This window comes from Anabrus simplex, chromosome 2 (genome assembly GCF_040414725.1).
Source record: "Anabrus simplex isolate iqAnaSimp1 chromosome 2, ASM4041472v1, whole genome shotgun sequence".
In the NCBI taxonomy this organism is placed as follows: Eukaryota; Metazoa; Arthropoda; class Insecta; order Orthoptera; family Tettigoniidae; genus Anabrus; species Anabrus simplex.
The window spans coordinates 129,092,648-129,107,030 of NC_090266.1; the positions used below are offsets into that span (position 1 = coordinate 129,092,648).

At 39.1% G+C, this 14,383-nt stretch overlaps 1 protein-coding gene across 1 annotated transcript in view; it reads right to left on the reverse strand.

The window, feature by feature from the left end:
- Positions 1 to 14,383, reverse strand: part of LOC136863926 (cytoplasmic aconitate hydratase) — a 781,251-nt gene that overhangs the window by 440,856 nt on the left and 326,012 nt on the right. The window contains exon 8 of the mRNA XM_067140355.2: positions 6,170 to 6,341. Within this exon, the coding sequence (XP_066996456.1) occupies positions 6,170 to 6,341 (172 nt within the window). The remainder of the gene's footprint in view (positions 1 to 6,169; positions 6,342 to 14,383) is intronic.

A 14,383-nucleotide genomic window follows, 5' to 3' on the forward strand; every position in this document is an offset into this window, starting at 1 on the left:
TTACACTACTGCTTGGTTCGTAGACTTAGTTGAAAAATGGTTTGCACTTACGACTTCTCATAGCACAGCCAAGGCATTCAGCAAACACGATTTCAGCACAGCCAAGGCATTCAGCAAACACGATTCTGATGCATATAATGAAAGTATTTCCTTCCTCAACCGTTTTGTGGACCTGAACCATGCTCCCTTAGCATGTTTCTTTAATTGAAATGGTCTGTGTTGCTAATGCGATGTTTTGATATGCATATGGGTTCTGTCTACCTCAATTCAAATTACTTATCTACTTCCATGGCTGCGCTTGAGCGCAGCACTGTTCATAATACGTACGAAAGATCGTTCCTTTTACGAGACAATGGTGTTTCATCTTCTTAGAGTCTTATCTTTGCTTTGTTGACATAAGACTTATTAACAATGAAGCCCATACGGACTGGAATTGCATTCCTGTGATTAAAATGTTTATTCGAGACATTTAAAACCTGTTCTTACTACTTTCTTTTGGTAAGATGAGTATAAATACTACAGGTATGTTGGTCTTAGTATGTCTTAGTTTTTAACCTTGATTTTAAGAATGTTTTGAGTACTTTGTACTCGGTCATTGAGAACTGATCGATGTGTTCCTTTCCGCTTCGCTGCGTGAAACGATCTGTGTGGGTGCGTATGATTGTTTTATGGTCATGATATCTTGGTAACCTGGGTCTCCTACTGATTACATATTTCGTGCACTGCAGTTATTACACCTCGCCATCAATGATTGTACGTCCTTCGAGTTGGCTAGAAGTTTTCATTTGGGTCGTTTGAAGCGCGGACCTGATGGGTTTTTGGTATGCGATTCTCTCCGATTTCCCGGCGTGTAATGTTTGAGCAGTGTGCACGCTACTACTTTATATATGTGAGACCTATCTGTGTGACAAGGTGAGTCATATTATTATCATCATCGGAATTTGTGTTTGACCTTCGACTCGAGAAGCCGCTCACATCATTACTTCCCGATACCGACATAGTGTGAATGTTGGAATGAGTGTTGGTGATTGTGCGAAGTGAAAAGATGAGCATTCGGTTAGTTTTATTTTCATTTTAATCCTTGTTCTGTACCTTATCTTTGTTTGTGGTACAACTTTATTTATTTTTGGCCAGGTCTTTAACTTGATTTTTCTTGTCCGCATGGCGGCCATGTTTATCTTCTTGTATTTGAATCGTGCGCATGCCCGTGGTCCCCTGTGTTTGTTATTATCTCTGTGGTCCAGAGATCTTCCTCTTTGCTCCATGTTTACACTTTTTTGTTTTGTTTTGTGTTGTCCTTGGACATATGGGCTTTGTTTGGTTGGAACAGTGTGCTATTGTTGTGTGGATAGTGAAGCGAAAAGAAGTCTTATATGAATGAAGCTATTCTCGTAAAATGATCAATTTTAATTCAGCCATGTGCACGGCTGAAGTATTAATACTTGATGAAACAAGATCATTACTAAAATTGTGAGCTCTCTATAATGCTTGTTGGATGTTTGAAAATTGATATGTTAAGCTCACACCACGGCTTCGAGTTGCTCGTTCACAAAAATACGTTATGTTATTTTCCGTTTATATTGGCTTGACTGCTGGCTTTTCAGTCCCTTTATGTTTCATATTTACTTTCTCAATAAACCATTATTTTAACTTCATCTGATTTTCATTGAGTGTAGTACTAGGTATATATCCTTGTTTATTGATTACGAGGGACATCTCCAGTTCAGGGCTGTTTTCTGCCTTTTCTGTTCGGAGGCCACCCCTCGAATCTCCCGTCTTGCGTGTTTTTTTAAAAAAATGGGTCAATTACCAATGGTAAGGGAGAGGTTCAGTACAGACCTCTTTTCTAATCTTAAAATAGGAGTGAGAGGCGCTTGGCAACCTGTACAAACTAGAATTGTCTTCTGCACAGAATCCATACTTGAGTTGCAGGCTGTGTCACTGAACCAATATCAGTATCATTTTGTTCTAACTTCCAGGTTCACACAAGATTCAATACAGAATAATTTCAGTCTTGTAAGATCCAAACAACCTGTCCCTACAGCATTACGGTTCAAACTGAACTTGAAGTTGACCATGCTCTCTCAGTATATGAAGGATGTGATAAAAGGAAGCTATGAGGAGGAAGATAGGGAGGCTCTAACATGTTTTATTAATTGTGGTAAGCAATTACTGTGTCAGCAGAAAGTGCAAAGGCAAGAACCTGAAATACCTCAACATTTCAGCAAAACAAGCCTAGGCTCGACCCCTAGTGAAAAGAATTCTCTGTATTGTTTGTTAGGTTATCTAATTAAGAGGTTTTTTTTTTTTGCTAGTTGCTTCACGTCGCGGCGACACAAATAGGTCTTATGGCTACGATGGGACAGGAAAGGGCTAGGAGTGGGAAGGAAGCGGCCGTGGCCTTAATTAAGGTACAGCCCCAGCATTTGCCTGGTGTGAAAATGGGAAACCACGGAAAACCATCTTCAGAGCTGCCGATAGCGGGGGTTCGAACCTACTATCTCCCGAATACTGGATACTGGCCTCACTTAAGCGACTGCAGCTATTGAGCTCGGTAATTAAGAGTATTAAGAAGTATTCCAGGCAGAGAAATGTTTAAAGAGTTTAGATAGTTTAGAGCCTATTGCTCTACCTTATGAGAAGTTAATTCAAATTAAATGTTTAAAAAGAGCACATTATGGTTTGTAAATGAGCTTACATATCAGTTTGTATTAGAAATTGAAGAATTGCTTTGTAATAATATAGATGTATTGAAGTCACAAAGCAAAGGTTTTTGGTATCTGAAGTGAAGAACAAAATGTCTGCAATTCCAGTGTCTGTCATAATCTGTTGAACACATTCATAATGAGGTACATTGTATTTAGACTAAAAACTGATTCGAGAAGAAAGAAAAGTAGAACTATCTTCAGCAGCAAATCTGTGGCAGCACAGGCATCTGTAGTTTAAATTGTGTTTGATACATTAAGGTGACCCAAATTCTTTTGACAAACTACATAGTGTGGAAGACACAAAATAGTGTGGTAAATCAATGGGAATATTGGGGAATTTTGTCAGATGTACATGTTTAGGTTTGACTGCAGAACTTAAAATGTTAGGCACATGAAAGTAGTTAATAACATTGGATATTCACTCAATACTTCACGAAGAATTCGCCCCCTCCGGCAATTTGAAATACTCTTTCCTAAATGTCACCCCGAACCGTTCATAGATCACTTTTATTTTAAGTTTCACTTAAATCAACTGCCTCAGTGTTGATTATAATCATTCCACCACACTTGCACAGGAATAGTGTATAAAAGAAGATTTGGGCAGATGGAGAATAATGCACAAAATCTAAACCGGTTTAGAAGCAAAATGTGGTTGAAGATAATCCATCTGGTCACCGTATGTAGAAGTCGCCGGTCTCACTGAATTACGCAGTATATATTGAAGAAATTAACTCGAGAAATGCTCATGCAATGACAGAAAAGGCTGATCTATTTCAACTGCTGTGAATCATTCATGTCAGCCAGATGTCCAAGGATTTATTTCCATTCAGCATTGTCTGGCATCAAATAACTTGTGAACTAGAGTTATCATCTATTTTCTCATATAACTTATGTACATACAGTATGTAGCCTACAGTAGAATCAGTTATAAGCTCATGCCATCTGCCTAAACAACATGCTGTCAAACTAACAGAGAACTTGAATGTTATTACATGCATCTGCTAGTGTCATTTTCCTGTTTTGTCACGTAATAAATAAAAATTATAATTATGGAATTCAGCGTGCTTCGTTTTAATTAATCCATTTTTTTTCTTTTTTCTTTTTTTCCCTTTGCCCCTAACCTTGCTGTGATACAATCAGCTGTTGGAATGGTTGGGAAGAACATGGCAGCTGGGCAGCCTTGGCCACACTGTATTAATATAGTCACTGTAAACCCGACAAGCTCGCTTCTACTTTCCAGCTTCTTAATGGGGGTAGGCACTTCATTCAATGAGGGGGACCTTTCTTGATTCTTTTGTTGAAGTGGGACGTGTAGGGCAAGGGAAAATCTACTAGTCACAACAAGATCATCCAAACTCCATCCAAACAACAGGAAGTCTGAAGAAAGACAAGTGAGAGGGGACACTAAACCAAACAAAGACAGTTTTATATATTATTATTATTATTATTTACTATTTATTGACTTGTTTTATATGGCGTGGCTCAGGCTATGAAGCCTGCTGTTATGCCAAACCATTTCATATGTACTACATTGTACAAACTACAGAGTATTAACATTTCTAATTGCATATAATTATAAAATTAAACTTAAATAATAGTTATAAACAAAAGGTAAATTTCTTAGAGTCACTATAAAAAAAAACATTAAATACTAATTTCTTAAGTCTATGTACCATTTATAACATATTTTTAAAAATACATTTCTACTATGTATGTCTCTAATTACAGCCGGAAGGGAATTCCAAGAGCGTATGGTTGCAGGTATGAATGAGTTGCCGTAACCGGTCGTGCGTAAATTGGGAAGCTCAGCAGGGAAGAGGTTTCTGACCTTGTAGGTATACTGTTTGGAGATGACAAGTATTTAAGATCCATTCTCAGATAACTTGGTGTGTCTGTACGGAGGATGTTGTGAATAAGTGAAACAGAGTGAAGGTTTCTTCTCTCCGCCAAATATAACCACGACAGCTGTTCAAGACAAGGTGATATATGACAATACCTGGGCATATTTAATACAAAACGGATGCATGTATTATAAGCCCGCTGAAGTTTAGCGTTAAGTGTGGTGTTTAGGTTGTTGTATATTACGTCACCATAATCGAAGATGGGTAGAATTAAGCTTTGAACAAGTAACTTTCTCGTATTTAGAGGAAGGAGATCCCGTAAACGTTTAAGAGAGTGCAAAGAAAAGAATACTCGTTGGCATATTTTCGTCGTGTGCTCCGTCCAGTTTAAGTACTTATCAAAAATGAGGCCAAGGTTTTTTACAGTTTCGTTTATTTGTATTGATGTTGCGTGGAATAGGATTGGGGGAATTTTAACACTTTTCAGTTTGGTATGATTACTTTTGGATCCAATTATGATTGCTTGCGATTTGAATGGATTGACTTTAAGAGAGTTATTTTTAGTCCAGTCTTTTATATTTTCCAGGTCATCGTTTAGTTTGTTAATGTCTAGGTGGATATCTTTCGGGTTTGTTTGTATATAAAGTTGTATGTCGTCTGCGTAGAAATGGTATTTACACGTTTTTATATGTTCTGGTAGGTCATTTAAGTACAGTGAAAATAGCAGTGGCGCTAGAACACTGCCCTGAACTACGCCAACTTCAGTTTGTTGCCAGTGTGATACTTTCGTACCTGCTGAAACGCACTGCTGCCGCCCAATTAAATAAGAGTGTAGCCACGTCAGTGCGCTTGAAGAAAATTTTTGTGCTTGTAGCTTAGCTAATAATATTTCCCTGTCCACACAGTCAAATGCTTTACTTAGGTCTAAAAGTACAAGGATAGTCATTTGTCCGTTGTCCATGCCTGCTTGAATGTCATTTGTAACTTTTAGTAGTGCTGTGGTTAGGTCTAAATCCTGACTGGTATTTGTCGAGTAAATTGTGTTTGTTAAGGTAATTTGTTGTCTGCTTGTGAACGACCGTTTCTAATATTTTACTAAGACAAGGAAGTATGCAAATTGGTCGAAAGTCTTCGGGTTTTGTTGGATTATCGATTTTTTTATCGGTCGTATTATGGCACTTTTCCATATATTGGGAAAGATTCCTGTCATAAGTGAGGTATTTATTACGTGTGTAATTGTTGGGAGAAAAATTTCAGAGAGTCTTTTAATTAATGTCAAATTTATTCCGTCACATCCTGTAGCCTCTGACTTTATTTCATGAATTGCTTCTCTGGCGTCATTAAGAGTTACATGTGAAAAATAAAATTCTTCTCCATCGTGTTTTGTTTTCGTATGTAGTCTGTCGATTGTTTCCCTTTTAGTTCGTTAGTCTGTATGTGGATTTTGTGAGCAGAAAAATTTATTTAATTCGTCTAATGGCAAGTCAGTGTTTTCATTGGTTTTATTTTTTGTCAAACCAATGTTCCGAAGAATTTTCCAAACATTGTAAAACCAAGCATAGTAATAAATACAGAAACCAAAATGGTGCACTAATATCTGCAAGAACAGTCAGTACTTACTTGTCTGACGCAAGTATGATAGGCTCATGGAATCTACTGGAAAAAATCCAACTGTAGCTCCGTACTCCGGGCACATATTGCTTATAGTAGCACGATCAGCAATTGATAATTCAGACACACCAGGTCCAAAGAATTCAACGAACTTGCCAACTACACCCAGCTGCCGCAAATGCTATAACAATAATCAAACAATGAAATTAGAGAAATTTAAAGTCCTACCAACAGAAAAGCTTATCTGCAAAACTACATCCATTTTTGAAAAAAGTAAAAGTGAAGACAATGGTTAGACAAACTTGTTAATGATTTCAAGGATACAGGTGTAGAATCAAAGAGTTAAGACCCGTTCAGTGTTCAGACTGAGAGCTTCTGTGAAAGAACCAATCACCTCCAGAATCCTGTGCTAGCAACTAACATCGTAGTCTCTTCACCTTGAAATTATTTAAAAAATGAATCTAACCATTGTCTTCAAGGTCTCCCTTTGCATCTCTTACCCTGTGAGGCCAAGTGCATTATTCTCCAAGTTAACCTATCCTCCTCCACTCATTTCAAAATAACCCCATTGTCATGGCCAGTTATTACAGCTTCATCCATTGAGTTCATTCCTAAATTTATCTCCTCATAGTGAGGGTTTTCCTATCATTGCTCCTGTCTGTCTGAACCAGCAGTCATTCTCGCTAGTTTCAAGTCTGTTACTTCCAGCTTCTGAAAAAGATAGCCAGAGTACATACAGCTTTTTACGCCTGCAATGCCCGTCAGAAGATAGAAAGATGCAAAGATAGTTTTATCAGCAAACTCACTATTTTCCAACAGAATACAGTACAGTTGATTGCAATTGAAAACTCACTGCAGTAAACTTTCCTAAACCTTGATTCTATTTTGCTTTAGTGTACTACCATCCTGGAAGGGTACACATGCCAAGTACTTGAAATTGTCCTCCTGTCCCCTTTTCTGTATCGTATACCTGACATTTAATCTCATCACATTTCTATCCAATCAACAGTTTAGTCTTGGAAATGATTATTTTCCTATTATACTTACAGGATTCCTTATCACATTTTGATGAATTAGTATAACGGACTCACCTTGACCTCCCGCCAACTACGTGCATTTAGGATTACCCCCAGTGTCTACTGGAAGAAATAATTTACGATCACTACACCGTGTGCTCTACTCTTGAATTGTACTGTGTGCTATTCCAGTCCACAACAGTGCTTAACATCTTGAACAAGCTTACTTTTGGCCCTTCAAACTATCTGGAAGTTTTGTTCATGTGATCTAGTACCCCTGGTCACCTGGTACTTTCTCTCGACTTTTCCAGTGACATAACCTGTGCTAATTGGTTTCCTTTATGTCTAACCTTCTCCTTGCATTACCCAGACACGGTATATAGCCTGAGGTTTGCACGTTGTATCTCATTCATCAATGTGTGTGCCATCGACTGAGATATCACCACCAGCCAAGGGTAAAGGTAGGATTTTATCCTTAACTCTAACATCTGTTTATTTCATTGGACTGAGTTACTGCCCAGCCACTATGGACTCAAATCTGAAGTTTTCTACATCCTTCAATTTAACTTACTCCGTTCAATGATCTTACGAGTATTCTTAATCATAAATTGAACTTTCTGAAAGCAAATTCCCTTTCTCTTTCTACTGTTGCTACTAACCAGCAAATCATGCGAAAACTGCACTATCTTATAAGGTCACCGAGTTGTCAAACAGATGTTTTAATGTTCTTCTCCTTACAGTGAAACTGCCACTCTGGCTGCTTGCTTAAAGTTATTCCATGTCCAGGACTCATATGCTCTGTAATGTTGAGTAATTATGAATAGAACAGATTTATTAATCACCTACAGGATGTCCCAATTACAGTTACCTTTATTTACACTGAAGGACCACTTATCACACCACTTGCATACTTGTTTCAAATCTTCTTGTAGATAATCACCATTGCTGTCTTCTTCTGTGACTAGTTTCAAGTCGTCAGCGTACAAGAGAAAATCACTGCTCTGAACAACATTAGTAACATAATTTAGAAACAAAACAATTAGAAGAGGCCCTAACAGTGATCCCTGTGGGACGCCAGATGAAGGCTGGTAGGGGTTAGATATCAAACCCTCGGACTTCACAAAACATATTCGTTTTGTCAAGTAACTCTTCAGTCACTCGAAAATACTCCCGGACACGCCATACGCTGACAACTTCTTCAACAAGGCCTCGTGTTGTGAAGAGTTGAAAATTGGAGAAATCAGTATATATCACATCAACCTGTTTACCTTTGTCCAATGCATCTGAAATTGAAGATAAATAAACTGCCAGATTGGTAACAGTTGATCTGCCTTTAACGAATCCATGCTGCGATTGGTCTATGTACCAACTAAAAGAGTCACACAGGCGATTATATGACTTTCTCCGTCAACTTCAATAAAAGCAGCACTACTGGTCTATAATTATGTTGTGTTAAAGATAGTTTTTATTGGACTTTCTGTTGGATTTGCATATCAACCTTTCTTGTATGATTGCTCTCGTAATGCTTTGCATTGTCAATTGTCAATCTTCTACGATGTATGATCGTAGTCACATTGCGAAGATTGTCTTATTATAAGTCATAAATGAAAGAAAAGTTCCACCTAATCAATAATATCAGTCATAAATGACTTATGGTGACTATCAATACGGAATAAAAATGAAATTTATCAATCAAAATTGTCTTATTAGTAATTAATTCTCAGCACTCATATATATATTATATCCAGGTATAGCTGGACCTTCTGTCTGGTCTATTTTCACAGAGAAAAGAATAGCTGAGATGAATAACAAACATTACATTAAATTTTACTGTGTAATTCTCCCCTTTGTGTGGATTTTTGAGAACACTTATTTTTCCCTTAAGATTATTTTTCTTGTAACTTGTAATTTAACAATTATAATCTTTGTAATTATGACGACTTTCCTCTCTGAGGGCATTTCATAATCTATCTTGCATAGACTCAATCGGCAATCTCTGTTCCTTTGCTATTCAATGTTTACATGGTTCATGATAGCTTTTCCTTACCACTGCTACTAAATTTGATGAAAGTGATTCTATCGGCACCTTCTTTGATCTTTACTGTATCTACTTTTAATACAAAATTTAAACCTGAATCTGCTCCTTATGGTTTACTATCATTTGCTAGGTGGCTCTGTTAATACCCCAGTCATATTCCTGTCATAAATATGTACCTAGAATTTGTTTTTATAAATGTACAGCTAGTTATGAAAACCTTATCTGTAGGCTCTAGTCTTAATGGGATATGTTTTTGAACAGCCCTTTTTATAAATGAATCTTGGAATCCTGAAAAATGTTCCCATTCATTTTAGCCATGTTTATACAAAATAATTATAATTCCTATTGTTACATATAGACACATTAAATATATATATATATATATATTGTACCGGGAACGCCGCTACGAGAGAAGTCCGAAGTATGTTTGTTGAACTTCGCGCGAGGTGGAAGGTAGGCAGCCCGCCGAACGCAGTGACGTACCCAGCGAGTGACATGGCCGCCGTAAGCCAGCTATCCGTTACCATATATGGTAATGTTCCAGCTCATCTTCAAAAGTACATTTTGAGCTACTTTATCGCTATTTTGACACCGCCATCTTAAAAGCCTTTACAATGGACATCATCTGTTAAGATTTCAAGAAAATCCACCGAGTATTATAGAAGTTATAAGGGTAGATAATACCCGAGTTCTAGACACTTCCATGAGAACGTGTATAAAAAGAGGACCACCCGACCTACGAATTCAGTGTCTGTCACTCCGCCGTCTCTGTGACACGGGTGACAGGAGAGGTATTGTGTGTGTCGAACTTCTAGTTGACAGTCTGTGAAATACAAGTATTTCGGTATTTTCTCTAAGTGTTGTAGCGGGACTTTATCATATTCTTGAAGTGCCTGAATGGGACTTTATTTTCTGCGAGCATCGTATTGGAACTTTGAATATATTGACACATTGGAACTTTTTTTTTTTTTTTTTTTTTTTTTGTGTCGTGATTGGACTCTGATATTTTCTTAAAGTGCCTTATGAGAACTTTGTTATTTTCTGAAGCGTTTCATTGGAACTTGGTTATTTTCGCCAAGTGTCGCGATAAGACTTCATTATTTTCATAAGGTGACATACTGGAACAATGTCATCAGAACTTTATTTTCTTCGAGTGTCTTGTTGGGACTTTAATATTTGGATACCACGGAACTTTATTTTCTTCGAGTGTCGTGTTGGGACTTCAATATTTTGGCACATTGGAACTTTGTTATTTCTACACATTGGAACTTTGTTTTTTGAAGTGCCACATAGGGACTTACTTATTCGACGACGATTGAAAGGACTTTGAATTTTCACGAGTGTTGTGTACCGCATTGAACTTACGTTTCGAACTTATTCGAACTTGTATTTTTTTGAATCAATTTCTGGAACATTGAAACTTTCCGAGCGTGCAGGATGAACTTGTGCCCTACCAACATAAACTTACGTATAAACGATGTGACTTGTTTTCACAAGTGCCTCATTGAATTTACGCCTTGTAAAGACTATGAAACTTAGGGGACATTCAACATTACGTTTAATTGTGAAATATGCAATACTTTCCAAGTGCTGCACAGGGACTTATGTTTTGATTCTTAAAGACTGTGACAATTCAGAATACGCATATCACGTTCCCAGAAAGCCTAGAACTTTCCAGTATTTTGAGTGATCCATAATTTATGAAGTCAGACTTTTTCTTTCAAATATTATTTTCTTTAATGGCTATTCACTTTGCCTATTGACGGAACAGGACAGTTTCCGAGTGCTACTTATTCAGTGCATTGCCAACATGTTTTAAATCTTCAGAACTATGCATTTAGGACTGCAGTGACAGTAATCCTCTAGAACATTCTGACTTAACTTGCATTTTTACCAGTACTTGTTCTTCGAGTGATTATTCCAGAACATTTTGATTTAATATCTAGAGTGCAGTAACCATAATTAAAAGGTCATATCTGTTCAGACAGAATGTGTGGAGTGCCGTGCAGGAAATTCAAGTGTGAATTACATCTCGAATCGAACCCTGGAACGTGTGCCAATCTTCGAGACATTCCAGAACGTCGAGACATTTCCAGAACCTCCAGACATTCCAGAACTCCTCATCCGAGCAGGTGTGGTCCCTGCCCAGTCGATGTCCAGCACCATCCCAGGACTTGGAGGTACCAACCAGCCACGACACTTCCACACTGCTGTACGAAGGTGATATGAACTTGCTTTTGATGATCAATAAACTCAATTTATCAAAAGAATCTCTCAAATTGATAACTATACCTCTCTCTGTACCAGCTCCAATGATAAAGCCACACCCTAGGTTAAGAATCATGCTCGTTAATTTAATATCAAGCGCCTTAAAGATATGAACACATTTTTACGGGTACAATATATATATATATTTTTGTTTTTTGTTTGAGGTTTCATGTTTATACCAACTGTTGTAATAGTAGGGTTGTTCAATGGTTTGGTTCCTAAATATCTACTCTGATTTCTTCACCAGAGTCTTTTTCCTTAGCTTTACTGACTGAGAAAATTTCCCTTGTTCGGATTAATGCTCACGTGTCTTATTTTGTGCTAGTTTATCCCTGGATCCAGACCTTTGCACTTTGGGCCCTACTCTTTACGGCGTGTCCTCTTTGAACACTCTGCTTCGACGTATAACTTTTATTTAATCTTTTGGGCAAATAAGTAATAGTTTTTCCTCAGGCATTGAACACCATGTGCATTTGCTATGATAATACTGTACTAAAAAATTTGAACACATTGCCAAGATGGAATTCATTCTTGATCTACAGGGTAGTCTAAGGATCTTATTGCCAGAGCATTAGCATATGTTTTGTTCCAAGATACTTTGCGGTCTTGTTCTTTGAATGGTTCTAATTAATCCTAATTACTCTAAGATGGCATGATTAACAAATTCACCACATTATGTGTCAACGATTAATCTTCATCACAGTTGGGAAGTCTTCACCACATTAGACTGCAAGTTTTCAATACAGGGTAAGTCACTGGCATAAATCAAAATGCTTACTACATGATCATCCAACAGAATCCAAAGTACAAATTAGACACTTTGTAACTTTCAGTACATCATGTAAACGATGCGGAATAAGGGAGAAAGATTACAACACAGTCTAACCCCTGTATTACACTGACTTAGCAAATGTCATGGGATAGTCACCTAATAGCGTGTGGGGCCTCCTCTGGCCCTGCAAACTGCAGCGAGATGCCGTGGAAGTGAGTCGACAAGTCCCTGGTAGTCCTCTGGACGCAGCTGACACCAAATAGTTTGCGGAGCGGCCGCCAATGCTGGTCTGTTCGTGGGTGCAGGATCTATGGCACGGAGTCTGCATTCCAGGACATCCCAGATGTGCTCGATAGGGTTCATATCGGGGCTCCTGGGTGGTCATCGCAGTCGTTGGACCTCCGCTGCATGTTCCTGGAACCATTCCCGGGCGACGTGAGAGCGATGTGGCGGCGCGTTATCATCTTGAAACACGGCAGAACCGTCTGGGCGCTGGAAGGCCAAAAATGGATGGAGATGGTCTCCGAGCAGCTCAACATACTGCGTACCATTCAAAGTCTCTTCCAGAACAACTAGGAGGCCCATTCCATACCAGGAAAATGCACCCCAGACCATAACAGAGACACCAGCGCCCTGGACCACACCTTTGAGGCATGCGGGATCCATCCCTTCATGTGGTCTGTGCCATACACGGTGCCTCCCATCGGCATGGTACAGTTGAAATCATGATTCGTCCGACCATATCACGTTACGTCATTGTTCCAGTGTCCATCCCTGGTGACTGGTGACAAATGCGTGTCGTCGTGCCTGATGACATTGGGTTAACAGTGGCACCCATGTGCGGCGCCGGCTCCCATACCCCATAGAACCCACGTTCCTACGGATTGTCCACGGGGAGACGTGTCTAGCATGGCCTGTGTTGAAATGAGCCGTGATTTGTTGCACGGTTGCCCCTCTGTCACTATTGACAATCGATCTCAGATGTCGCCGGTCACGGTCATCAAGAGTGGCTGGACGGCCGGTCGTTCGTCTGTTGTGGATGGTGACACCCGCATTCAACCATTCATGATACACCCTGCGCACGGGTGATCGTGTGAAGCCGAATTCCCGCACCACTTCCGAAATCGCACTTCCCATCCGTCGGGCACCGAACACCATACCCGGTTCGAACGGTGCCAGCTCACGATGACGTTCCATGTTACACCTGTCACATGCACAGCCACTGCTCACAAGGTCTCCTATACAACTGCCGCTGGGACAGGGGGCGTGTGGTGCGCAGACAACACGCCTGCGCATCAATGCTCCGCTATCCCATGAAATTTGCTCAGTCAGTGTACTTTAAACCAAGAGCTCATTCTCTCAACTCATACCACAGTCTGACACATGCTTGTGCGAGTTCTTAGGTTTACATGATCATGGTCACAGAACATCCAGTTTTATGTAGAATATGAACCACTGGAGCATGAATTCATTTTTTAAAATCTTTCAAACACTGGCCGGAATTCCAACCATGGCTGCCTTTGTGAGAATCCAGCGACACTGCCACTCAGCCATCATGGCCCTTACGTGCTTCTAATTGCCTGTAATAACCTACCTTTGGTCTCGCAATCACTTAGCATTTTACCACGCGTTTTCTCATACGTCTTCACTTTAACTACAAAACATAAGCAGTAAGTGTTTATTCCTCTCATATCCTCAATTACTAGTTACAAACTGAAAAGTCCCGACAGTCCTTCTCTGCCTGCACATCAACTGCAAGGAATGAAAATGGAAGTCAATCTCTGACATCATAGGCAAATGTAAGTTATGCAGTGATAATACAAAATAATTATAATATTATTCAAAGGAACTGTTCAGCTTGATTGAAGTAAACAATGAATTTGAGGCCATATTTTTGCAAAAGCATGCAATGTACAAAACATTAAGCCAGCATATACAGACAGTTGTGTTTTTTCCAATAACTCAGTCTGGTTAGTACAAACCAAGGTTACAATGGTTGCAAGCCTGAATTAAACATGGGGTGAGAGTAGGGGCAGACACAGATTGTCCTGTGTGTGTTCCCTAATGGGAAACACTCACTGCGAGCCGACATTTCTTTGGTGGGTTTTGCCTCTTCTTTGAGCACAAGC